The 27,216-nt window shown below is 40.4% G+C and overlaps 1 protein-coding gene across 1 annotated transcript in view; it reads left to right on the top strand.

Moving 5' to 3' along the window:
* Positions 1–4,684, top strand: part of LOC132209865 (uncharacterized) — a 125,157-nt gene extending 120,473 nt beyond the window's left edge. The window contains exon 6 of the mRNA XM_059647689.1: positions 3,983–4,684. Coding sequence (XP_059503672.1) covers positions 3,983–4,146 — 164 coding nt within the window. The 3' untranslated portion in view covers positions 4,147–4,684. The remainder of the gene's footprint in view (positions 1–3,982) is intronic.
* Positions 4,685–27,216: the final 22,532 nt, after the last annotated feature.

Genomic DNA, 27,216 nt, shown 5'->3' with positions numbered 1-27,216 from the left:
AAGAGTAAACAGTGGCACGGCGGCTCAGTGGTTAGCACTGCAGCCTCACAGTGCCAGGGACCTGGGTTCGATTCCAGCCTCGGGTGACTGTCCATGCAGAGTTTGCACATTCTCCATGTGTCCGCATGGGCTTCCTCCAGGTGCTCCAGTTTCCTCAGTCCAAAGATGTGCAGGTTAGGTGGATCGGCCATGCTAAATTGCCCATAGTATTCAGGGGTGTGTGGGTTATAGGACGATGGGTCTGGGTGGGATGCTTCAAGGGTCAGAGCGGACTTGTTGGGCTGAAGGGCCTATTTCCACACTGTAGGGAATCTACTCTAATCTTCACCGTGTTAGATTAGATTAGATGAGATTCCCTACAGTGTGGAAACACACCCTTCGGCCCAACAAGTCCACACCGCCCCTTGGAGCATCCCACCCAGACTCAATCCCATCACCCTATAAGCCACACACCCCTAAACACTACGGGAAATTTAGCATGGCCAATTCCATTTTTGTAACTACACTGAAATAAAGAAGTAATAACATTTAGGGCAATTAATCTGAAAAAATTACAAAAAGTGCAGTAGATTTAGAAGAGTTATTTAGTATTCAAAACTGTAAAGTTCTACAGACTAAGGGGGTGGCCATGGGCACCCGCATGGGCCCCAGCTATGCCTGCCTCTTTGTAGGTTACGTGGAACAGTCCCTCTTCTGCACCTACACAGGCCCCAAACCCCACCTCTTCCTCCGTTACATTGATGACTGTATCGGCGCCGCCTCTTGCTCCCCAGAGGAGCTCGAACAGTTCATCCACTTCAACAACACTTTCCACCCCAACCTTCAGTTCACCTGGGCCATCTCCAGCACATCCCTCACCTTCCTGGATCTCTCAGTCTCCATCTCAGGCAACCAGCTTGTAACTGATGTCCATTTCAAGCCTACCAACTCCCACAGCTACCTAGAAAACACCTCCTCCCACCCACCCTCCTGCAAAAATTCCATCCCCTATTCCCAATTCCTCCGCCTCCGCCGCATCTGCTCCCACGATGAAGCATTCCACTCCCGCACATCCCAGATGTCCAAGTTCTTCAAGGACCACAACTTTCCCCCCACAGTGGTCGAGAACGCCCTTGACTGCGTCTCCCGCATTTCCCGCAACACATCCCTCACACCCCGCCCCCACCACAACCGCCCAAAGAGGATCCCCCTCGTTCTCACACACCACCCCACCAAACTCCGGATACAACGCATCATCCTCCAACACTTCCGCCATCTACAGTCCGACCCCACCACCCAAGACATTTTTCCATCCCCACCCCTATCTGTTTTCCGGAGAGACCACTCTCTCCGTGACTTCCTTGTTCGCTTCACACTGTCCTCCAACCCCACCACACCTGGCACCTTCCCTGCAACCGCAGGAAATGCTACACTTGCCCTCACACCTCCTCCCTCACCCCTATCCCAGGCCCCAAGATGACTTTCCACATTAAGCAGAGGTTCACTTGCACATCTGCCAAAGTGGTATATTGCATCCACTGTACCCGATGTGGCTTCCTCTACATTGGGGAAACCAAGCAGAGGCTTGGGGACCGCTTAGCAGAACACCTCCGCTCGGTTTGCAATAAACAACTGCACCTCCCAGTCGCAAACCATTTCCACTCCCCCTCCCATTCTTTAGATGACATGTCCAGCATGGGCCTCCTGCAGTGCCACAATGATGCCACCCGAAGGTTGCAGGAACAGAAACTCATATTCCGCTTGGGAACCCTGCAGCCCAATGGTATCAATGTGGACTTCACCAGCTTCAAAATCTCCCCTTCCCCCACAGCATCCCAAAACCAGCCCAGTTCGTCCCCTCCCCCCACTGCACCACACAACCAGCCCAGCTCTTCCCTTCCACCCACTGCATCCCAAAACCAGTCCAACCTGTCTCTGCCTCCCTAACCTGTTCTTCCTCTCACCCATCCCTTCCTCCCACCCCAAGCTGCACCTCCATTTCCTACCTACTAACCTCATCCCACCTCCTTGACCTGTCTGTCTTCCCTGGACTGACCTATCCCCTCCCCACCTCCCCACCTCCCCACCTATACTCTCCTCTCCACCTATCTTCTCTTCTCTCCATCTTCAGTCCGCCTCCCCCTCTCTCCCTATTTATTCCAGAACCCTCACCCCATCCCCCTCTCTGATGAAGGGTCTAGGCCCAAAACATCAGCTTTTGTGCTCCTGGGATGCTGCTTGGCCTGCTGTATTCGTCCATTTCGTTGTCAAAGATCTACTTACCTGGTTCCTTGCAAATTTTTGAAATGGCTGTGAAAAATAAATCTAAAATCAAGATTTACTTAGTTGCCTGTCCTGAGGTAAATCTATTAAAAAGTTTTAATGAGAGATTCGGATTAAGATCCAACATATTTTGTCCATATTATGTAAAAACATCAATTCAATGAAGAGATAACAAAGTGTGGAGCTGGATGAACACAGCAGACCAAGTAGCATCTTAGAAGCACAAAAACTTTTGTGCTCCTAAGATGCCGCTTGGCCTGCTGTGTTCATCCAGCTCCACACTTTGTTATTGCGGATTCTCCTGCACCCGCAGTTCCCATTATCTCTCATTCAATGAAGACTCAAGTTTACATCTGTGTACTGCCATTAGCCTAGATTATGTTGTGGTAATCTTTACTGTTGTATGGTTGAAACAGTTATAGAAATTTAGAACCATAAACCATGTTATAGCAGAAAAAAACCAATAACTATTGCACAATTAGATTTTGATTACATTACTTGGGGCCCGTGAATTCCTATTACAATTGAGCTTTGAATTTTTGAAACATTTTTTGAGAAAATGTACAAGTCCGATGTGAAACAGTTACATTACCGACCTCTAATTTAAGGACTGGCATCAATATCAAGAAAGATATTCAGGATTACTTCTATACAAAAAATAGCTGTGCAGGGCACAACATACTGGCACATTATGTAATGTTCCAAAGTTCAAGAAAAGAAGTTTGTAACTCTCCATGTGACAAGTTTTCAAACTTGATTGTCGTGTCAAAGTAAGGAAAGCAAAGGGAATTCTACAGATTGATTCTGGTGTTAGCACTATTTTTGTTCTTGATCCCAGATGGCGAAGCATAAAAACCAAACCAGAAAAGGAACTAAGTCCTCAGCCAGATTACCATCGCAGAAAGATAAGCCTTTGCTAAAGAGAACCTGAGCCTCGAACAATGTACATTGTTTGACTGGATTTAATGTGTTTAGTTATCTTTGATCAGGTCTGTAGAATTCATAACATGTATAATACAGCACACCACATTGAATGAGTTAGTTTGAATGCTGAAGTGCCTGAAAGGCTTCTTGATATTTTGCCAAAGATTTAAAATGATTATACATAGCAGCGCCTAGTTTACACAATAAAATCATGCTGCATGTTTAGCAAATCTGAAGCTTTAGTTCAGAAAACTTTACAGCCTTTAACAAAGGAAAAATGAGTGAAAAAACATAGCACAATGCCAAGGAAGGAAGGACAGTAGATAGCTTAAATGTGGACCTGAAGAATATGACAGACTAAATGCACAATATGACCCTTTGCACCATTCTATTTTTGGCCAGTTTATCATGTATAAATGTTATACGTTTTCTAAAATTAGCTATACAATAATAAAATGTCAATTGCTTTTGATTGAATTGACAATGCGGAAATGAAAAAAGATTATTTTGTGCATGGATTGTTTGAACATGAAATATATTAGAAGCCACAATTTGGATGCTACGGAAAAGCACCAAGTTTTGTTAGCAATGATTGCCTGTCCAGTGAAACTAATAAGACAGAGGGAAAATGGAAAAATGTCAAAATTTTACTAGCTGTTCTTTTCATAATGAGATAATGACTCATTCTCCATTTGTTTTTGATACCTATTCCTCCAGGAACTTACTCCTAGACTTCTGCACGTGCCAACACCGGAATCAACTTGTTGAATTCCTATTCCTTCTCTTGTTTTGACAGGACAACCAAGATTGAAAACGTGTCACACGGAGAATTACAAACTTCTTTTCTTGAACATTGGAACATTACATAGTCTGGAAACATGTTGTGCCATCCATAGCTTATTTTTTGAAGTAATTCTGAATATCCTTCTTGTTATTGATGCCAGTCCCATTATGGTATAGTAGTGGTATTCTCAAGAACTGGATGATTGTTTATAATGGAAAACTGTAAATCTGTCAGCTATCCAATAACATGAGGGCATAAAAGAATAACTTTGTGTTACTTCAATATTTACTGTGTTTTGGAGTGTTGCAGTCTGCAGCAGTAGTTTAAGATAATTATCTAAATTACTAATTTAGTGGTGTTTTTGGCAGGTAGCATTGTTATTTGGACTGGTTGCAAGAAAATAAATCCCTGTTCAAAGAATGAAATCATTTCCTTTGTATGAATGGCTCTTCACACAGTTTGAACACTGAGATTTAGCAGGAAAATAAGCACTCAAGAAATGCAATGTTGACCTTCAAATCTCAAATATGGATATTCTCTTCAACATGCTCCAGTTTTTGTTCAAAATTTTGATTTGTGTTTATTTTCTTTATCTACGAACTATAGTCTGATCTGCTGGTAAAACAAAACTTTGCTACTTTAAATGGTAATTGTAGTGATGTAATTGATTCTATTCTATAAACTGTGGCTATTATTCACTTTACACCAGTAGTCATAGCCCATCAAGTTTTCTGATTAAAATATTTTAATATCTTTTTAAGAGGTTCTTCCTTTAATTCCAAACTCTTTTACAATCGAGATTGTTGTATTATACTAACAAGCATTTTGTATAGAAATGAAAACAATTTGGATTTTGCAAGGAACAACCCACCCACCCAAATGTGAAGGAGAGGAGACTGCTCTGATAATAAAGGATGATTGAAGTGCAGTATTGAGAGACATGTTTGGCTCAGAGGAACAGGAAGTTGGATTGGGAAAAGTTTAGAAACTAGAAAAAGATGAACAAAAAACTAGAAGGAGAAAATGTACATGGATCATTCTTACAGTGTGGAAACAGGCCATTCAGCCCAACAGCACCCCTTAAAGAGCATCCCACCCAGACCCATTCCCCTGTCGCACCCACCTAACCTAACCTACACAACCCTGGGCAATATAGCATGGCCAATCCACCTAGCCTGCACATCTTTGGACTGTGGGAGGAAACCTGATCACCCAGAGGAAAGCCACACAGACATTGGGAGAACGTGCAAACTCCACACAGGCAGTCACCCAAGGGTGAAATTGAACCCAGGTCCCTGGTGCTGTGTGGCAGCAGTGCTAACCACTGAGCCACCGCGCCACCTAAGGCATTGGGGGCTGAATCTTACTTTTTCTGAGTGAGTTATGATGAGTTCTTTGGAGGGAATTTCGTTACGAGGCCAATTGAAATGCCTTGCCTCTTAACAACATGCCTTTTAGCTGCATGCCCTGTCCCTATGGCATCCTTCATGTCTGATTCTGTCCCCATCTTAACATGCACTGTCCCCAGAACAAAACAGCGCTTACCAAATACCTGCAGAAAAACCAGCAACCCAGATATGCTGACTGCAATGACAAGCTTTCTGCTCATTTGTCTGTGCCAGTTGGCAAGGCACCACAACAGTAGTATGACGCTGAGGGGGTGAAGTGCAAAAGGCAACGCAAGGCTGGGATGGTGTGAGGTAGGCTCAAGTAAGCGAGCATGAAGAGAACAAGAAAACAAGGCTGAGATGCAGCCTGGTCCATTCTATGAGCTTGGTATGTGTCTCTGCTACAGTGTCCTTCCTGCAGCATTTCAATGCAGGTCTGGCAGCATCTGTGAAGAGAAATCAGAGTTGATGTTTTGGGTTCTCAGAACTGATGGTAGGTAGGAAAATATCTGTTTATTTGCAGAAGACAGTGTGAGGTGAGAGGGTCAGGAGTGAACAATAGGTGGGGATTCAGTCCCAAGGAGAGAGAAAAACAGTTGGACAGACAAAGGAATGGGTAATGATCAGGCTGGGAGGGTGATTAGCTGTTAATGGGGACTATTAGTGGCTAATAACAGGTGGTGTGTAATGGCAGGGTGTGTGATAACACGGTCTGGTGTGTGGAATAGGAGTTAGGATGTGGGAAAATTTAGGCCCTAAAATTATTGAACTCGATATTGAGCCTGAAGTCCTGCAGGATCCCCAAGTGGAAAATGAGGTGTTGTTCTTCCAGCTTGCGCTGAGCTTTGCTGGATCACTGCAGCAAGCCTGAGACAGAGATGTTGGCCAGTGAACAGAGTGGTATGTTAAAGTGGCAGGCAACAGGAAGCTCAGGGTCTTTATTGCGAGCAGAACATAGATGTTCCGTGCAGCAGTCACCCAGTCTACGCTTCGTTTCCCCAATGTAAAGGAGACCACATTGAGTGGTGAATGTAGTAGACTAGATTGTGGGAAGTGCAGGTGAAGTGCTGCTTCATCTGGAAGGTATGTTTGGGCCTTGGAATACTTGAGGTAAGAGATAAATGAACAGATGTTACATCATCGGCGATTGCAGGGGAAGGTGCCAAGATACATGTGGGGGATGTTGATAATGAAGGAAGAGTGGATCAGGCTGTCCTGGACTGAATTGTCCCTGTGGAATGAGGACAAGGGAGGGGAGGGAAATACGTGTCTGGTGGTAGTATCTTGTTGGACATGGCGAAAATGGCGTCTGATGACCTTCTGGATGTGGATGCTGGTGGATGGCAGGTAAGGACAATGGGAAGCCTATTGCTGTCGCGGGAGGAAAGGGAAGGAGTGAGGGCAGAACTGTGAGAGATAGGTCAAACCCGGTTATGGGGTCTGTCGCCAAACGTGATGGGGAATCTTCGGTTGAGGAAGAAGCTGGACATTTTGGAGGATCCCTTGTCAATCAGCACTTCCCAGAATCTAGTCTGCTGCATTTGATGTTCACAATGTGGCCTCCTCTACATTGGGGAAATGAAGCGTAGACTGGGTGACCACTTCGCAGATCATCTATGTTCTGCTTACAAAAAAGACCCTGAGCTCCCAGTTGCCTGGTGGTTAACACGCCACTCTGTTCCTGGCCAACATCTCTGTCTTTGGCTTGATGCAGTGTTCCAGCGAAGCTCAACGCAAGCTGGAAGAATAATAGAGCTGACGTTTCGGGCCTAGACCCTTCATCAGAGAGGCCCGAAACATCGACTTTTGTGCTCTAAGATGCTGCTTGGCGTGCTGTGTTCATCCAGCTTCACACTTTGTTATCTTAAGTTCTCCAGCATCTGCAGTTCCCATTATCTCTGGAAGAATAACATCTCATCTTCCACTTGGAGACCATGCAGTCATTCAAATTCAATATTGAGTTCAATAATTTTAAGGCCTGAACTCTTCTATGTTCTAGCCTCCTATGCCATAGACCAGGTTTTGGTAACACACAGTTTGCCATTACTCATGACCTATTATTAGCTACTAATAGTCTCCATTAACCGCTATTGACTCTCCTAGCCAGATTGTTATCATCTGCTTTGTCTGTCCAACTGTTCTTTTTTGTATTTGGGTTCTATCCGCACCAATTGTTTCCTCCTCACCCCTTTCCCCACGCTATTTTCGATATATAAACTGACATTTTCCTAGCTTCCATCAGTTCTGAGGAAGGGTCACTGGACCCAAAATGGTAAATCTGATTTCTCTTCAAATATGCTGCCAGGCCTGCTGATCTTTTCCGGGAACTTCTGTTTTTGTTTCGGATTTACAGCATCTGCAGTCCTTTTGCTTTTTATTTGGTAAGGCAGGAACTGAATATTAATAAGATGAACTGGATTTTGTATAAAACATTTAATAATCTATAAAACCCCTTAATTGGCACCTTGGCAAAAGCATAAAAGATGGACTGAGACAGTCCAAGCATTGAAATCGACTTTGCTAGACTTCTCGTCTGTTTCTGCCAATGGTTGTGGCACAGCGCGCATCACGGAGAACCTATAAGATTCTGACCATTAAGACAAATTATATGGCAAACTTGTGTATGTATATAAGGGAGAAGTAGATCACAAAAGTAAACATGGATTCTAGGGGACAGAAACAGGAGAAATATAATGGGAAATAAGTGTCTGAAGAAGGGTCAACGGACTCAAAATGTTAATTTTGTTTTCTCCCCGCATACGCTTCCAAACCTGTTGAGTTTCTACAGTAATTTCTGTTTTTGTTTGTTCCAGAATTGGGGATTTTTCTGATAGTTTCATATGTTCAGCAGCATTAGTGACTCCTGAGATACTGAATTATGTCCAATTGCAGTAGGACCTGGGTAATGTCCAGGTTTGCATTGGCAAATGACAAGTAACATTCATGCTACACAAATGCTAGGCAAGGACCACCTCCAATAAGAGAAAATCTAACCATTATCCCTTGATATTCAATGACATTGTCATCACCAAAGCACCCAATGTCAACATCCTAGGGAGCCACTGTTGACCAGAAACTGAACAGGACTAACCATATAAATACTGTGGCTACAAGAGCAGATCAGAGGCCAGGATCCTACAAAGTAACTCACCTTTAGCTCTCTAAAGCCTGACTACTATTACAAGGCACAAGCTAGAATGCGATGGAAAATAGGTCCACTTGCCTGGATGGATGCAGCTCCAATACAATTAAAGGTAAAACACCTCACTTAATTGATGCCAGATTCTCAAAGATTCACCCATGTCACCATCTATGCTCAGTAGCAGCGGTGTGTACCACCTACAAGATGCAATGCAAAAACACACTAAGACTCCTTAGAAAACATCTGCCAAACCCATGACCACTACCATTTAGAAGCACAGGAGAGTAGAGACATGGTAATACCACCAGCTGCATGTTTCCCTGCAAGCTTCTCTCCATTCCTGTTCATTTACTGTTTCGGAGTCAAAATCCTAGAACTCTCTTCCTGACAGCAATGTGGGCCTACCTACACAGAATGCACCGCAGTTGTTCAAGAAGGCGGTTCACCACTACCTTCTCAAGGACAACTAGAAAAAGGCAATTAATGCTGGCTCCACCAGTGAACTCCACTTCCCAGGAATGAATAAAAAAAGTTAACCTGATGTCAGTCATCAGGAAAATGCTGGAATCAATAATTAAGGAAATGGTAGCAGGGTACTTATAGAATCTTAATAGGATTTGGCAAAGCCATCAAGGCTGTGCGAAAGGGATATTGTATTTGGCAAATCTATTAGTATTTTTAGAGAATGTAGATACAGGAGAACCAGTGGATTTGAAGGCGTAATTCCTACTGTGCCGATTCCTTGCTGTGAACCTCACCACACGATCATCAATGTTTTACATGGAAACCACGGGTGCCTTCACATTTACTGCAAGTATGACATTATCATTATGTCTCAGCTGGCCAAGACTGATCTTTTTGCACCATGTATATTCCACCCTCATCTCATGATCTGCTGGTGATTTGGTGAGCATTTATAAGATGCCCGTCTGTGCACTTTCTGGCTTAAATGCAACTTTAGGTAGTCCACGTTCAATCCTGTCAGCTTTCCCAGTGCTGATCTCACCTCCAGGGTTTGCTTTAGAGCAAGTAGTGCATATGACATCATCTGAACGATTTGTATGTTGTGTATTGAAGATGGCACTTCAGTTTTGATGACTTTGCAAAGCAGTTCCTGTTCGAAATATGTGCAGGATCTTTTTTTAAGGAGCTTGAAGACTCATTTGCTTTTCTGTTGCATGTGTTTGAAACTTAGCAAGAAAACAAATCTTTTAAAATATGAATGAGAAATAGAACTTGCTACTGCCTTCTGGAATGGCTGCCTACTTCCCAGGACTTGTGTCTCCTGGACACAGTAAACTCTGAACATGATGACTATAAGCTCCCTCGCTCTCCTCAAACCTATTCATACAGCTTTTGACTCAAGTCCTCAAGTAGAGGTGATGTGGCCTGTCTTTTTCCCCATTCAAGAGCCTTTTTTGATGGTCACAAGTTTTCACAATTTGTCTGAAGTTGGAGGTAGTTGTGTGGTTGAGTACTGAGTTCAGAAGGCCTGGGCTTTGTTCTGGCGAATGGAGGTTCCTGAGTTTTATTGGCCATTTGCATGCAGCTGCCAGGATCTCGTTCCAGAGAGGTCAGGGGTGGATTCCAGCATTGTCACCTGTATGCAACCATCCAGTGCATGGACCATCATGGGATGTGCACGGGTTTCAACTTCCCAGTACGTGGCCATGCACATGTGCTGCAGCTTGCAAGGAATATTAGGTTCGAGTGGAATAGTGGAGTTGATGTAAAAGTTCAGCCAGGATCTTTACTGAATGGTGATAAGACTTAAGGGACCTTTCTGTATCTTCTCATTTGTTTGGCTGTATGAGAAGAGGCATTATAACCCAATTGGCACAATTTTACAAGTTTGAAGGGCATGCAGGGGCAGTATGACACAGATCTTTAATGGTGGCAGGACACATTGAGATTGCAGTTAGGAATGAATATGGAATCCTCCATTTTGTAAATGGAGCTGCAGGGTAGAATGAGGTAAGTTTGGTGGTGGAGGGGCATGTAATGGGACGGAAGTGTGTTGGGTGGGGTGGCCCTGATTACATTTGGATAAGAAGGGTGGTAGGAAGTTTTACTTCAATTATACAGCACATTGGTGAAACCACATTTGGAGTACTGTATACAGTACTGGTCACCATGCTTGCAGAATGATATTAATGCATTGGAAGCAGTTCAGAGAAGGATGTAAACTAATACGTGGAATGAGTGGATTGCCTTGTGATGAAGGCTAGACTGTATCCTCTGGAGTTTAGAAGTATCGGAGGTGAGTTATAAGATCCTGAGGGCACTTGACTGGGTGGATGTGGAAAGAATGAATCCTCTAGTGGGAGAATCCAGATTTTGGGGTGTCAGGATTTAAAAGTAAGAGTTTGCCCATTTAACACAGAGATAAGGACATTTTTATTCTCTGAGAGTTATGAGATTTTGGAATTCCCTTTTTCATAAGGGAGTAGATGCCGAACCTTGAAATAATTTTAAGGCAGAAGCAGATAGAGTCTTGATTACCAAAGGGGATAAAAGATTATAGGGGATATGCAGGCATGGAAAGCCAGGGTCATATTTACATGAATGATTTGGATGTGAACATAGGAACCGTGGTTAGTAAGTTTGCAGATGACACCAAAATTGGTGCAGTGGACAGCGTAGAAGGTTACCTCAGAGTATAATGGGATCTTAATCAGATGGAGTTTAATCTGGATAAATGTGAAGTGCTGCATTTTGGAAAGGCAAATCAGGGCTGGACTTACACACTTAATGGTAAGGTCCTGTCAATTGTTACTAAACAAAGAGACTTCGGAGTGTAGGTTCATAGTACCTTGAAAGTGGAGTTGTAGATAGACAAGATAGTTAAGAAGGTATTTGGTATGCTTGCTTTTATTGGTTAGTATATTGAGTTTAGGAGTTGAGAAGTCATGTTGTGATTGTACAGGACATTAGTTAGGCCACTTTTGGAATACTGTGTGTAATTCTAGCCTCCCTGCTATAGGATGGATATTGTGGAACTTGAAAGTGATCAGAAAAGATTTATGAGGATATTGCTAGGGTTGGAGGGTTTGAGTTTTAGGGAGATGCTGAATAGGCTGGAGCAGTTTTCCCTGGAGCATTGGAGGCTGAGGTGCAACGTTATAGAGGTTTATAAAATGATGTGGGACATGGATAGGGTAAATAGACAAGGTCTTTTCCCTGGGGTGGTGGAGTCCAGAACTAGAGGCTGTGGGTTTAAGGTGAGAGGGAAAAGATTTAAAAGGGATCTAAGGGGCAACTTTTTCACGAAGAGGGTGGTGCGTGTATGGAATGAACTACCAGAGGAAATGGTGGAGGCTGGTACAATTACAACAATTAAAGGGCATCTGGATGTGTAAATGCATAGGAAGGGTTTAGAGGAAAATGGACAAATTGCTGGCAAATGGGACTAGATTTATCTAGGATATCTGGTCAGCATGGACAACTTGGAAGGAAGGGTCTATTTCCATTCTGTACATCTTTATGGCTTTATGCCTCTACGAATGGCAAGGCAGAGTTGAAGGGTCGAAAGACCTACTCTTCGTTTTTGTTTGTATATTCATTAAATACAGCAACAGTTGGGACACTTAGCAAAATATTGTCACAGTGATCACTCTGTTTCTGTGTTTGTCTTCGTTTATTTCACTACAGGTGTTAGCAAAAGATACGAGAATGTGTTCATGCGTTTACAGGAAGAGGAAGCGCACCAGAAGTAAATTGTGCGTGGGAAACACCTGACCATGATATGAGAGGATAGAGATAACAAACATCAAGTTTAATGGTAAAATGCTAGAGCTTCAGCAAAAAGATTTGAGGCTTACTGCACCATTGGTTACATTCCTGCAATTCTGCAAAGGCCAACTTAAAGTAGGAAATGATGTCATTTGTTCCAATTACTGTATTATGAGGATGCAGGGAGACAATATAAGGCATAATCTGCTTTTCATCTTGTATCGCTTCATGCTGATACTTGTGCACTGTAAAAGAACAAAAGTCTATGCATGAGCAATTGTAAAGATGTTTCCATAAGCAACCGATAAATATGATCATAAAATATAGGAATAGAAGTAAGCCATTCAGGCTATCAAGACTGCTCCGATGTTCGATCATGGCCGATATAGAACCATAGAAATGACAGTCTATTTAGCCTATCTTGTTCAAACTGACCCAAAGACACCCACATGCCCTTTCTAATCCTATCTTTCTGCACACAGCCCATAGTTGTACAGCTGAAAGCCCTTAAGATGAAGAACCAGGTAGTTTTAAAAAAAGTTTAAGGTCTCTACCTCCACCACCAACTCAGGCAGTGAATTCTAGATACCCAAATCCTCTCCATAAAAAGGCTTTTCCTCCTATCCCCTCTAATCCTTCCGCACTTAGCTTGTAACTGACCCCTGGTTTTATAACTCTCTACCGAGGGACACAGATCCCAGCTTTCTATTCTATTTCTACCCCTCACAATTTTGTATGCCTCAATCATGTCATCCGCTCAGCTTTCTCTGTCCTGAGGAAAACAAATGCAACGTCTCCAGTCTCCCCTCATAGCTACAATTCTTCAGCCCTGGCAACACTCTTATAAATCTTCTCTGCACTCTCTCCACAGTAATGACATCCTTCTGGTCATGTGATGACAAGGACTACGCATAATGTTTCTCAACCCCATTCTGCCTTTTCCCTGTAACCCTTAATCCCCTTACTAATCAAGAACCTATCTATCAAGATTACCTTGAGTTTTAAATAGTCTCAATCACTGGGTCTTCACAACCTTACGTGACAATGAGTTTCACAGATTTACCACCCTTTGGCTGAAGAAATTCCTCCACGCGTCAGCTTTAAATGATCATCCCTTTATTCTGAAGCTGTGCTCTCAGGTCTTAGTGGAAACATCTTCTCCACATCCACTTTACCCTCAGGCTTCTCAGTATTCTGTAAGCTTCAACGACCCTCACCCCCACCCCCATTCTTTCAAATTCCATCTAGTACAGATCCAAAGTCCTCAAATGCACCTCATATGACAAACTCTTCACCCCTGGGATTATTCTTGTAAATGTCCGCTGGACCACCTCCCATGGCATCACGTCCTTCCCTAGATATGGGGCCCAAAACTGCTCACAATATTCCAAATGCGATCTGACCGAAGTCTTATATAGCCTCACCAGTACATCCCTGGTCTATTATTCTAGGCCTCTTGAAATGAATCCTAACAACCATGGACTAATTTTTAGCAGCCTTCAGTGCAGCACTTCGTCAAAGGGCTTCTGGAAATACAAATAGATCATGTCCACTACCACATCTTTGTCTAACCTCCTCGCTACCTCCTAAAGAATTCTAACAGATTTGACAGGCATGGACCCAATGTAACTAAGCAGTGCTGACTCAGTGATAATGGGAACTGCAGATGCTGGAGAATCCAAGATAACAAAGTGTGAAGCTGGATGAACACAGCAGGCCAAGCAGCATCCCAGGAACACAAAAGCTGATGTTTCGGGCCTAGACCCTTCATCAGAGAGGGGGATGGGGAGAGGGAACTGGAATAAATAGGGAGAGAGGGGGAGGCGGACCGAAGATGGAGAAAAAAGAAGATAGGTAGAGAGGAGAGTATAGGTGAGGAGGTAGGGAGGGGATAGGTCAGTCCAGGGAAGATGGACAGGTCAAGGAGGTGGGATGAGGTTAGTCGGTAGGAAATGGAGGTGTGGCTTGAGGTGGGAGGAAGGGATGGGTGAGAGGAAGAACAGGTTAGGAAGGCAGAGACAGGCTGAGCTGGTTTTGGGATGCAGTGGGGGGAGGGGACGGGTTGGGCTGGTTTTGGGATGCAGTGGGGGAAGGGGAGATTTTGAAGCTTGTGAAGTCCACATTGATACCATTGGGCTGCAGGGTTCCCAAGCGGAATATGAGTTGCTGTTCCTGCAACCTTCGGGTGGCGTCATTGTGCCCTATTTTATTATGCAGTCCTAGTATTCCACCATCTCTTCATTGGCAATGGACTCTAAAATCTTATCAACAACTGAGGTCAGGCTAACTGGTGTATAGATTCATGTCTTCAGTTTGCCTCCCTTTTTAAACAGGAGTGTTACATTAACAATTTTCCAGTCCTCTGGGATCCTCCCTGACTCCAGAAATTACCACCAATACCTCCACAATCTCCTCAGCTATCTCCTTCAGAACCCGGGGTTTATTCCATCCAGCCCAGGTGATTTATCCACCTTCAGACCTTTTGGCTTCCACAGCACCTTCTCCTTAATGATGACCACTGCATTCACCTCAGACCCTGATTCTTGAAGTTCTGGTACGCTGCTGGTGTATTCCATGCAAAAACTGATGCAAAGTACATATTCAGTTCCTCTGCCATTCCTTTGTTCCCCATTACTACTTCTCCCAGCCTCAATTTCCAGTTGTCCAATGTCTACTTTTGGAAGCCCCTCTGTTACTTTTTAAATATCTAAAAATACTCTTACAATCTGCTTCCATATTACTAGCTAGCTTACTCTTATACTTCATCTTCCGCCCCCTTATTACTGTTTTTTTTAAAGAGACTTTTTAACAGCCTTTCATTAATCTTCACAATGTTGTGTGCTTGTTCTTTTGCTTTTATGCAGTCCCTGACTTCCCTCGTTAGCCATGGTTCCCCCATTCTCCATTTAGTATGTTTCTTTCTTTCCTAGGATAAATTTCTACTGTGCCTCTGAATTACCCCCAGAAACACTGCCATTGCTGCTCTACTGCCTTTCCTGCTTGGCTCCCCTTCTAAGCAACTCTGGCCAGCTCCTTCCTCATGCCTTTGTAGTTATCTTAACTCAATTGTAAAACCATTGCATCTGATTCCAGCTTCTCTCTCTTAAACTGCAAGGTGATTGCAATCATATTATGGTCACTGTCCCCTAACAGCTCCTTCAACTTAAGCTCCCTAATCAAGTCTGCCCCATCACCCATCACCAAATCCAGAATTCAAAACCGAAACAACTGCAGATGGTGTAAATCAAGAACAAAAACAAAATTGCTCGAAAAGCTTAGCAGGTCTGGCAGCATCTGTGAAGGAAAAAACAGAGTTAACATTTCGGGTCTGGTGTTCTGTTCTGAAGTTCTAAGGAAGGGTCACCAGACCCAAAACATTAATTCTGTTCTTTTTCCTTCGTAGATGCTGTCAGATCTGCTGAGCTTTTCTCCCAAATCCAGAATTACCCATTAGTTAGTGTCAAGTCTCCTAAGCAACTTTTCAATAAGGTCACCTGTCATTATTCTAAATTTAAATGAGTGCAGTGACAGTCTACCTAAATTCCCTTGTAACCAGGATCAACCTTCTCTGGACTGTCTCCAAAACTAGCATTTGTTTCCTTAGATAAGGGAACCAAAACAGTTCATTGTATTTCAGCTGAGGTCCAACTATTTTTATACTCCATTCCCTTACTCTATCTCCTATTCTCCATAAAGGCCAATATTCCATATGTCTTTCCTCTTACCCTCTGAACTTATTTGTTAGATTTTTATAATTTATGCTGAAGGATTCCCAAACCTCTCCATGCTGTAGCTTTCAGCAGCCTTTTTCTATTCAAATAGTAATTAATCTCCTCTATTCTTCGGCTAAAATGCATAAAGTCACATTTAAGCTTGTAGTTTTGAGCTTTCTGTTTCAATCCAATTTTGAATTAATGAAAATTGGTAAGTACAACTTCCTGGTATTTGTTGTTTCTTGAGCTCCCTTCCATTCCTCATTGATAGTTGTTTTTGGACACTTACTTGTAGCCTCTTGAGTGAGGACTAATACAAAATGCCAATTCAATGCACCTGGCATTTCCTTATTTTCCATTATCAATTCTCTAGTCTCACTTTCTGTAAGTCTAATGCTCACTTTATTAACTTTTCTTTCCTAAAATATTTTTATAAACTCTTATTATCTGTCTTTACGTTCCTGGATGCTTCTTTCTTTCTCTCATAGTCTATTTTTTCCTCTTTCTGTTTAGTCACTCTTTGGTTTTTTTAAAGAGAAATTCTATCCAATTTTCTAACTAGCCATCTGCCTCTGCCGAATTATATCCAAGTTTTGAATTCTGGTACTATTTTTAAACATTCTATTCTTGAATGGTGGGTCTGCAACTCAGGCTTTTTCTGGCTTGTTGAATTGTATCTATTCTGAATATCTGAAATATCCCCTTAAGTGTCTACCATAGCATTTCTATTGATCCATCCTTCAATCTAATTTGCCAGCTTTAGACAGCTTTGCTTTTGTAATTATCTTCCTTAATTTTTAAATATAGTGCTGAACCCATTCTGCTATCCCTCAAACTGAATGTAAATTTATGTCATATTGTGGCTGCAACTACAGAGGGCCCTTCAGTATGAGATCTTTAATTAGTACTGTCCTGTTGTTCAATACCAGGTCAACAAGTTTTTTCCTAAGAAGCTATCATTAAAGCATTCTATGAGATCTTCAGCCAGGCTACCTTTACCCATCTGAATCTTCACTCCATATGAGGATTAGAATGTCCCTTGATTTTCCTTCGGTTTCTTCCTTTATGTTTCGCTATACTGTATGGCTACTGTTAGGGGGCCTGTACGCCACGCACACAAGTGACTTCTTGCCTTTATCAATTCTCATTTCTATTCAGACTGTGTTCTGAACCTAATCCTTCTCTAGTGTACTAATATTATCATTAACTAACAAAACCACTGTTCACCTTTTCCTAACTTCCTGTTTTTCCTAAATATCTTATATATTTCAATGTTCAGGTACCAATCCATATCATCCTGCAGCTATGTCTCTTTACTGGCTACCAGGTTGTACTAAATTACTTCTGTTTTTGCTGTCATTTTATGTTGTTGCTATAGATGTTATGACTTCATTTTGATCTTTCTGTTCCTTTTGCAACCTTTAAGTTTATCTGTTGACTTACTGTTAGAAGGTAGGAGCAAATTACTGCAGATGCTGGAATCTGTGCTAAAAACAAAAATGCTAGAAATGACAGAGGTCAGGCAGCATCTGTGGAGAGAGACCAAGCTAACACTTTGACTCTTCATGGGAGCTGGTGAAGCTCTGTAATGAAGCTCTGACGAAAAGTCATCTAGACTTAAAACGTTAGCTTGCTCTGTCTCCACAGACGCTGCCTGACCCACTATGATTTCTGGCATTTTTTGTTTTCAGGGCCTACTCTTAGATTTGTGTTCTCAATCTCTCCCTGTCATTATTTCCTTGTCGTTTCCTGTGTAATACATTCCTCTTTTGCCTTCTCTCTATTGTTTGATTTACCACATCTTCCCAAATATGATCCTCTATCCCCACTATGTACGGAATCCCCTATTGCCTTGTATGTAATCTTCCTCTACATCATCACTGGGGTGTTAGAGCTATCCACTTTCCCCTATCCTTGTTCTGCTCTATTAAACTCATTTGAAAAAAAGTCTTGTGTAATTAAATAATTACAACTATTAAAAAAGGCAAATAGCACAGCATGCAAATAAAATGTTAGCATTTCTAAAGACAGAGTCAAAAGAGAATAACATGACTGCAAAGAGGAACGACAGCTGAAACTGTCTGACGTGAATTTTTCAGGTCTTTTTTGAGATGTCCTGTTTCAAATGAAGTTAAGCAGAAAACTAAAAGTCATTTCCACTCATGGAGGAAATTGATTCTGATAATTATACAGAGTTAATCTTCTCCAAGGATAAACGTACAAGTATAGCGTATTTGTAGTTTTGCATCATAAAGGGTCATAGATTCTCTTAGCTGAAACAGAATTGTTGTCTTGTAAAACTTTTTTTGTATCAGAGCAGTTTTCACACTGTTCAGCTCCATTCAAATAGCATCTCAGAACTGACTACTCATAAATTGTCAACACAAAAGATTAATGCCCGTTGTAATCAAACTCAATCTTCAAGTCAATGGACTAAACAGAACCTCGTTTGGTTTTTGTTATTCAAAATGGGGAACTTGCACCTCGACTGTCCTATTAAAGTAAAATATAACCTATATTTTTCTTGTAGTAGTTTTCCATAGCATAAATTATGAAGTTTAGCCTTAGTTTATATACAGTGCAGAAATGTTATATGTAGGTCACAGAGACTCTTGGGTTTGCAAATCAAACACAGATGTCCAGACTGTCAGGTTGGAGCTTTAATTTGGAGATGAACTCTTTGCCAATGCTGATATCATGTTATGGAGCAAATGCAATTCACTTTTGAGCTATGCATTCTGACTGTTTGCCAATTTTGACAATTTACTTTAAAGAGGATTTTTATATCTAAAGATGAGGCCATAAGATCTCTCCAAAGGAGGCAGAAAACCATGCCATTAATTGATAGTAACCAAATAAAAACTTGTATATCCAACATTGTTTTGCAAACATCAAATTCCTAATAGAAAATGTTTGTTTATGTGGATGTAAAGGACAGATATGACATGATGCCTTGAGAAAAAATTGAAAGGTGGTATAAAGATAAACCACTCTATTGACTTCACATTGTTTCCAGATCTTCCAATTAGATGGTAATCTAGTCAATATTTCCAGCATATTGTGTGTGAAATAGTACAGATTTATAGTTGTCCCATGGATTTATTTTAATTGTCTCTTGACAGGGAAGTAGAAAAGTGATCAGCTTGGTGGAGGAGTGTTGTTTTTCAGACAGGAGGCCTGTAAACAGCAGTGTTCCACAGGGATCTGTACTGGTTTCACTTTTGCTTCTAATTTATGTAAATGCTTTAGATGAGAATATAGAAGACATGGTCAGTAAGTTTGCGGATGACACCAAAATTGGTGGTACAGTGGACAGTGAAGAATATTATCTAAAATTACAAAGAGATCTTGATCAATTGGGTCAATGGGCTGAGGAGTGGCAGATAGAATTTAACTTGGATAAATGCAAGGTATTGCATTTTGGTAAAACAAGTAAGGGCAGGACTTGTACACTTAATGGTAGGGCTCTGGGCAGTATTGTAGAATGGAGAGACCTAGGGGTTAACGTACATAATACGTTGATATTTGTATCACAGGTAAACAGGGTGGTTAAGAAGGTGTTTAGCATGCTTGTCTTCATTGCTCAGACCACTGAGTGTGGGAGTTGGGATGTCATGTTGAGGTTGTGCAGGATGTTGGTAAGGCATCTTCTGGAGTAATGTGTGCGGTTCTGGTCACCCTACTATAGAAAGGATATTATTAAGCTGGAGAGGGTTCAAAAAAGATTTAGCAGGACATTGCCAGGAATGGAAGGTTTGAGTTATAAGAATAGGCTAGATAGGCTGGGACTTTTTTCACAGGAGCAAAAGAGGTTGAGGGGTGACTTTATAAATTCATGAGGGGCATAGCTAAGGTGAATAGCAAGGGTCGGTATGGACCAGTTAGACTGAAAGGTCTGTTTCCATGCTATATGACTGTATGAATAGACAGTACCGTTGGTAACAACCAAAGAGATATTGCATTCCACAATAAAATAAATTAACCATAAGTGCAAAGATGTTATTGGAATCCAAATATGTCACTAACCAACAGGCATATCGAAGTCTTAGTTTTAACATCAACGTGTCATTGTAATTCTGTAATTGGTGGGAACTGTGTGTTCAGAAGGATGTTAAAATCAGAATGTTGGGTTTTCTCTCTATTTATTATCAACGGTAAAAAATTCTACCCTTCTTGGTAAACCCCTTGTAAATTGAGCCAACATACATCAAGATTGTTAAACTTAATCCCATTAGGCCTGACCCATTGCTATTTTATCAGGAACCCACGATGAAGTGCCTGAAGCATTTGCTTTCTTCAGGCCCCATTTAATATGTAAGTTGAGGCAATATGAAGTAGGCAAGATCCCAATGTTACTTTGGGATTGATTTGCTTGAAACTGTGCTGTGGCTGTTCTAATTAATTCCATGGATAATAGAACTGAAGAAGTTCTCAGAAGGAGGTTTCAAACATTTCTGCAGAAATTGGATTCATCCTCTGGTACTATGCTAGTATCATGAACTATTGTCACCAGCTTCACATTCCCCATTGTCAATAGATAGTGACAGGTTCCTCAATAGCTGGCATTCCTTCAGCCAAAATTGGTGAGCTGCCTCAGGACTCCTGTTTATTGCCACTTCAAATGAGACCTTGGTCTCAAGATGTCAGGGTGGGTAACTGGCTGGAGTGCTCCACCTTTGGAGCTACTGACTAAACCAGTGACAATAAAGGTCCATCCCTCTGTCATGGAATATCATTTAGAGAAATGAAAGCTCTCATTAGCAAACTTACTTTGGACTACAGAAGCTTTGCTAAAGTTGAGTTTATGATAAGCGACGAGCTAAACAACACTAATGCTGTGAAATTTGGTAATTTGACAGCTTCAGAATTCAGGTAAGGAAATGATGACTAGTTATATTCCAGTGTGCCTGATTTGGGCAGAAAGTTTGATTTTTCTTTTAAGAGCAACATGGAATGAAATGCTCTGAACTTCACTGATATAAATGATCTCATACTTTCTGGCTAGAGTAGTCATAATGTATCACTCGTCCAAGAAAATTTACAGTCCTTTGCCAAAATGTCAACCTTGTCTTCTGAAATTTGTATTTATCTCTTTTTGAAACATGATCCCATAATTAATGTGTTATTTAGAAAAGTGTGTTTTTTTCTGAGAAGCTGACAAAGTGTTGAAATCAATGAGAAGAAAAGATTGTAGTCTCTAAATTGCTGCATAACCTTACTTAATGTGAAGGAATTCTTCTCATCTCTTTCTTTTGGTTAAAACTTCTTGTTTCAAAGGCATTTAATACAAATGAGGAATTAGAGTAGACCATTTAGAATAGATTCTTTGGTACAAATTTTCCCCTAGATTTTACTTTTTGAAGTTCCACTATTCTGACATGCCCCTTTATGCCTCATGTTAGCCCAATGCTCCTATACCATAAAGATAGCTTCAAAATGTTAGTAAACATACAGATGTTTTTAACACTGGTAAGTCCTAATGTTGTTAAAGTGATATATAAATACAAGTCTTTTTTAAAGCTTGAACTGGTAAGAAAAGATTTAAAATATTAGTAGCTAAATTGAAAACTTGTTCATGCTTGTTGTTGGATAAAGGGGTTTAGTGAAACCAGTAATATTTCTAATTCTCAGCAATAGCTTTGATTCAGAGACTCAATCCAAACTGATCAAGTTTGCAGAATTTAGTTAGAAGAAAGGACATGGTTAAGAGGACACTTTTCAGAAAATGCTATTTTGGACACAACGGATTAAAAGTTAATATAGACAGGTGAGTGATACTAGGATGTATGTTGCCATTTTGGAAAAACCATGCCTGTACCAACTAAATGATAATATATCCAACCAGAGATGGTACTTAGCCCAGTAGTAAACTTGTGATAATACAAATGGGAGTAGGAAATGTAAAATAAAACAATGAAAACTGATTTGATAATGTAATGATAATAATCAAAAATTCAAGGGGTTTCGTCAGGAACAAGGGAGTCTACATTTCTGATGGATTTAATGCAACAACTTGAATGCAATGCAAAGTTACTCTCTTTTCAGAGGCATAGATTAAAATTATACAGCGAAGCTTCAAAGTGCTGCTGAACAAAAGTTGTACTTAATGTGAAAGAAGATGTAACAGCAATCATGTTTACCTGTGTGTTTGAGTATGTTGTAAAAGGTTTGTATTAAGAATATTTCAGTTAAAAACTTAAAATTTATAGAAAAAAATGGTTATTATTGGTGTCTTAGCTGACATTTCCACTGAGGTCCATGGTTTCCCAGATACTCAATACCCAGGACTTAACTAAATGTAAACATCATCCTTGAATATGATATGATGTTTTGGGAAGAGCAGTAAACTCCTCATTTGACTAAAGATAAGCTGAATACATTGTTTTTCAGCTTTCCTGGCTGTTGTAATTATTATTTCATAATTTTAGTGATGGTCTCCTTTACCCTCAGCCAATTTTAAACAAAAAATAGATCAGTTATCAATGATTTTCTGCTAATTTGGTTGCAACAGATTTTAGTTGTGTTGTTCACTCCATTAATTAAATGCAGTTTTCAGTAAACAACGTTAATGGCCTTTGTGTTACAGATATTTAATCAGCACATAAGTTGCAGTTTGACAAGAGAGGTCTATTCTTCAGATGTGTAAGGCATTAGGGGCTGTGGGGTCATGAGTTAGCTTGAGGGTGGCATGATTGCTAAGAGGTGAGTGCCAAAAGGGCCTAAAAGCTTCTGAAACAAATGTACCTGCGACAGCACTTGTCCACTCCCCTGGCCACCAAGGATATATTACTAGGATAGGTGGGCCTGATTTAATTCCAATTCTGCCCCTCTCGACCTCCCTGGGACGAAATTCGGAAATTTTCAACAGTGGTCTCCTTCCTCAGTAGCTAAAATATGGCCAATGCCTCTATTGGGATCAGGATTGCAAAAGCAATGTTGATCTTATAATTAAACTTTACTTTGTCCTACTGTCACAAATTGGACACATGCAACAGACATTAAACAAAGAACCAAAGAATTACAGATGCTGTGAATCTGAAAGTAAAGTTCTTTAGAAGAGTCACTGGACCCAAGACCTTAACTTTGCTTTGTCTACACAGATGCTGCCAGACCTGTTGAGTTTTAAAGAATTTCAAAGATCTCCCTGTTGAGTAGGGGTGTTAAATTAGTTGAACTGCCTCCACACCCATAGAAATCCAAGCTGACATCAGCCAACTCAGCCAACTCAGCATAGACCAAGGGTCGAATCTGGGATCTTTTATATGATGGTTGCATCTAAGTGAATACTTTCATCAATTAGACAAAAGTTTGTTGAAAGTTGGAAAATTTCTGCAGCACTTTTTTAATGCATTGAGATTAAGTGTAACTATAATCATTAGCATTTTATGGATACCTATTTACTGTCTCTGGAAAATGACCTTAAAAGAGAAGACAAACCGAGAACACTTGCCTGACCTGCATAATCTTGGAGCTCACAGCTCTTGGATGTTACAATCCAGCTGGTGTTTTCAGTTTGTAAATTATTCTCTGCTGGGACAATAATCCTCAAAAATAGTGTCATGAAAGAGTCAGCATACTCATTGGATGACTGTATTCATACCATGTGCAATCATGACAATTTCCTCAGATTATTTGTTTATTCAGTGCAATTTATTTAAAAGAGGAATATTCATAATCTAAACATGTAAAACCTGGCTCACATTAATTTGTAGTAATTAGAATTCATGCTGCTTTCAGTTGCTCTGGAAAAAAACTAACAGTACAACATTGAACACATCTTTTATTTATGTTTTTAATCTATTGAACATTGCCAGATGAACATAACGGATAAACAAAATGAGTACATTTTAGAGACACCATGGATTATGAGTTACAAGACTGTGGCAATGAAAGTATTCATTAACAGTGCATGATATTATGTTCTTTATTACTTATCAATCAATAAGAAAAGAAAATGAATGTACTTCTTTACTTGTAGCTTCACAACTGCAAACTCACATTACAGATCAGCTTCAACGAACCTGCTTGATCTTCATGCTACACCATTCAATATGTAATCAGCATAAGTACATTCTGAGGATCTACTGGTTGAATTTCTCTACTCATGAGTTTTATAAATAAACTACTTTGTTCCCAATACTGTGAAATGTTATGTGTCTCCATTCATGAAGCTAACTCACAGCTTTGCCATCTGTCAGCCTCATGAGTGGAAATATTTATCATGTCACACTGTTCACCACCACGTTCTCCATTTATCATCTATGAGAAGAGAGAAATTTGCCTTTAAATGTCCTCTTTTTATATGTCAGAAGTTTCCTTATCTTCTGGTGTCATGCAGTTACGTTTTGTTTTGGGAACACAGCAGGAAGAAAAATGATATTTCTTTGGAAACAGTTTAAACGTATTTCTAAACAAAAAAGTTGACAAGATTAATGTGCACATAACAAAATGGAAAATTTACAATTTCAAACTCTGGTGGACTGATCTAAGGGACAGATTTCCCATTTGCGAACAAATAGATCTGACCCCGAAAGGAAAGTTCCTCTGTTCGCTCAGTGTAAACAAATGGGAAAACTGTGAAATTATGTTTTTGAAATGAAGCACATGTATCCAATTAGCACAAGGACAAGAAGGCAGGCCAACTTGACATATCTTTATTACATTGACATTTGGGACTGGTAAGATTTCTTATTATTTCATTTTTTGTAGATTAACATGAGAACAAGCATACCAACACAAGTAGAAAATTAGTTGTTCAAGATTAGTTAGAATTGTTTTTGATTTAGAAGAAAACTGTTTGATTTGGCCCAGTGTAAAACCACCAACAAGAAAAAGATACATTTTCTTTTTCGTATGACATGGCTATCAGGCCACCATCATGCTTAAGGTCTTCAATGGGTGAGAATGCTGTTCTCCTTGTGGGAATAGGCCTTACAATATGCATACAGGATTTGTATGACATACAAAGCTCCCAGGCAGAAATATTTTGTGGGACACATCACCAATAAAGAACATTGGAACAGGAGTAGGCCATTTGGCCCCTTCATGATGTTCCAGCCTTCATGGCAGAGTTGAAACCTAACTCTACACACCATCTTTGCCTCATATCCCTAATATCTTGGGGCAAATGCATTAATCTCAGATTTAAATTAACTGTCGACATGGTATCAATTGGCATTGCAGAAATAAGTTCCAAATATCTACCATTGTTTGTTCTAGACTCACAAACCAGCAGACTGGGCTTATTTCTGTATACTTTACACATTAGAGTTAAGTGTCGAACCAATTATCCTTTAATCTTCTGAATGAATACCTCTCTCCTGATAAATTAACCTTGGATTCCAAGCTTTGTCCTGGTAAACCTATGCTGCAAATTTTATGAGGCTAAGATATTTTTCCAGGAAGGTATGTTGCCCAGAATTACTCACGGTCTTCCAGATATGATCTGACCAATGCTTTGAACATCTGAATCTTTACTGCTATTCCTGAGTATCCTCTATCTAGATAGAAATGCAGCACTTAGTTAGCATTTTTGATTATCTTCTACATTTCTTGTACATGACACTTTAATCATCGATATGCCTGGATGTCCAAGGGGAATGAGCCATCCGCATCCTTCACACAAATTACCTTTCTACCCACCTTTGTTGGCCAACAAATTTGGCTGCATTACGTTCAGATCTGCCATCTAAATCAATACAGACGGTAAGTAACTCAGGCTCCAGTTATGATCCTTGCAGAACCTTGCTATTAACAATTCAGCAAATTTAAAATGACACATTTGTTCCTGGTCTTTGCTTTCTTACCTTTTAGCCAATCACTGTACATTACCCAAACCTTTGAACCCTCACCTTGTGTACTGTAACCAACACAACAATAGTCATACCAGAAATGTTGGATATTTTAATTAATTTCACTGCTAAGGAATGAATAAACAAAACATTCAGAAATATCTAACATAAACATGTGGACGTACACTTTTGAGAACTCAGATAAATACTCTTTATGATAATATTCAGGCAAATAAATCACAATCTTATCTCCTTATCTTTTAGAGATAATTTATAATGGAATCTTCTTGAAATTGGACACAATTTTTCACACCTTTCTAAAGTATGATAAACGTTTTATATCATCTTTATTTCCTGTTGCCATGTTTCATGTAAGTTATCTTTTCACATTATACATGTTTTTAATGTGATTTACATTTAAAACAATCACCACATAGAGGATAAATATACAACCAAATGTTTGTGTGTTAAGTTTACTATTTCTGATACATATTAAGCTTCAAAGAGGAATGCTGCAGTGAATAACTCACCTCCTGACTCCCCAAAACCTGTCCACCATCTATGAGGCAGGGAAAAACTTCCATTTATACAATGCTTTTCATGCCTGCTAGATGTTTCAAAGTGATTTACAGCCAATGAAGTACATGTGAAATGTAATCTCTTGTATAGTTTAGAAAAGACAGCAGCCAATTTACAAATAGCAAACTCCCACAAACAACAGTGTGTTGATTACTGGACTATTTGTTTCTGCAATATCGACTGGGAATAAATATTGCCCAGTGCATAATGAATAACTCCTTGCTGTTTGAAATATTGCCATGGGATATTTTACATTCAGTCATACAAATATATATGTGATAACACAGTGTGAAGCTGGATGAACACAGCAAGCCAAGCAGCATCAGAGGAGCAGGAAGGTTTGACAGTTCGGGTCGGGACCCTTCGACCCAAAACGTCAAACTTTCCTGTTCCTCTGATGCTGCTTGGCCTGCTGTGTTCATCCAGCTTCACACTGTGTTATCTCAGATTCTCCAGCATTTACAGTTCCCATTATCTCTGTAACAAGTAGATACGTGTTCAGTTTTACTTCTCATCTGAAACATGGCATCTAAAACAGTGCAGTATTCCCTCATTATCACAATGGAGTGCCAGTTTTAACTTTTGCATGCAAGCATTGAAGGGGACTCAACACCTTTGATGTATAAGTGAACATGCTATCAAATTATACATAGTTGGTGCAATACATTGTAGGAAACAGAATAGCACAAAAGTATAGACACATAAAGGACCATGAAATAAATGACCAGGTCATCAAATTTTAATAATGCTTAACCCATTATGGTGCAATATTATCTCACTCCATAGTTTTTACATATTAGAAATAACATAGGTACTCAGTTCTTGTCAAGAAATTGATTGGCAATTTAATCTTTTTTTTCACTTAACTCTGCATTACTTGTGTCCTCAGTCTCGAAGTAAG

The sequence above is a fragment of the Stegostoma tigrinum genome, chromosome 8 (assembly GCF_030684315.1).
Source record: "Stegostoma tigrinum isolate sSteTig4 chromosome 8, sSteTig4.hap1, whole genome shotgun sequence".
NCBI lineage: Eukaryota > Metazoa > Chordata > Chondrichthyes > Orectolobiformes > Stegostomatidae > Stegostoma > Stegostoma tigrinum.
Note: the sequence above shows the minus strand (reverse complement) of the source record. Positions and strands in the feature narration are given on the sequence as shown.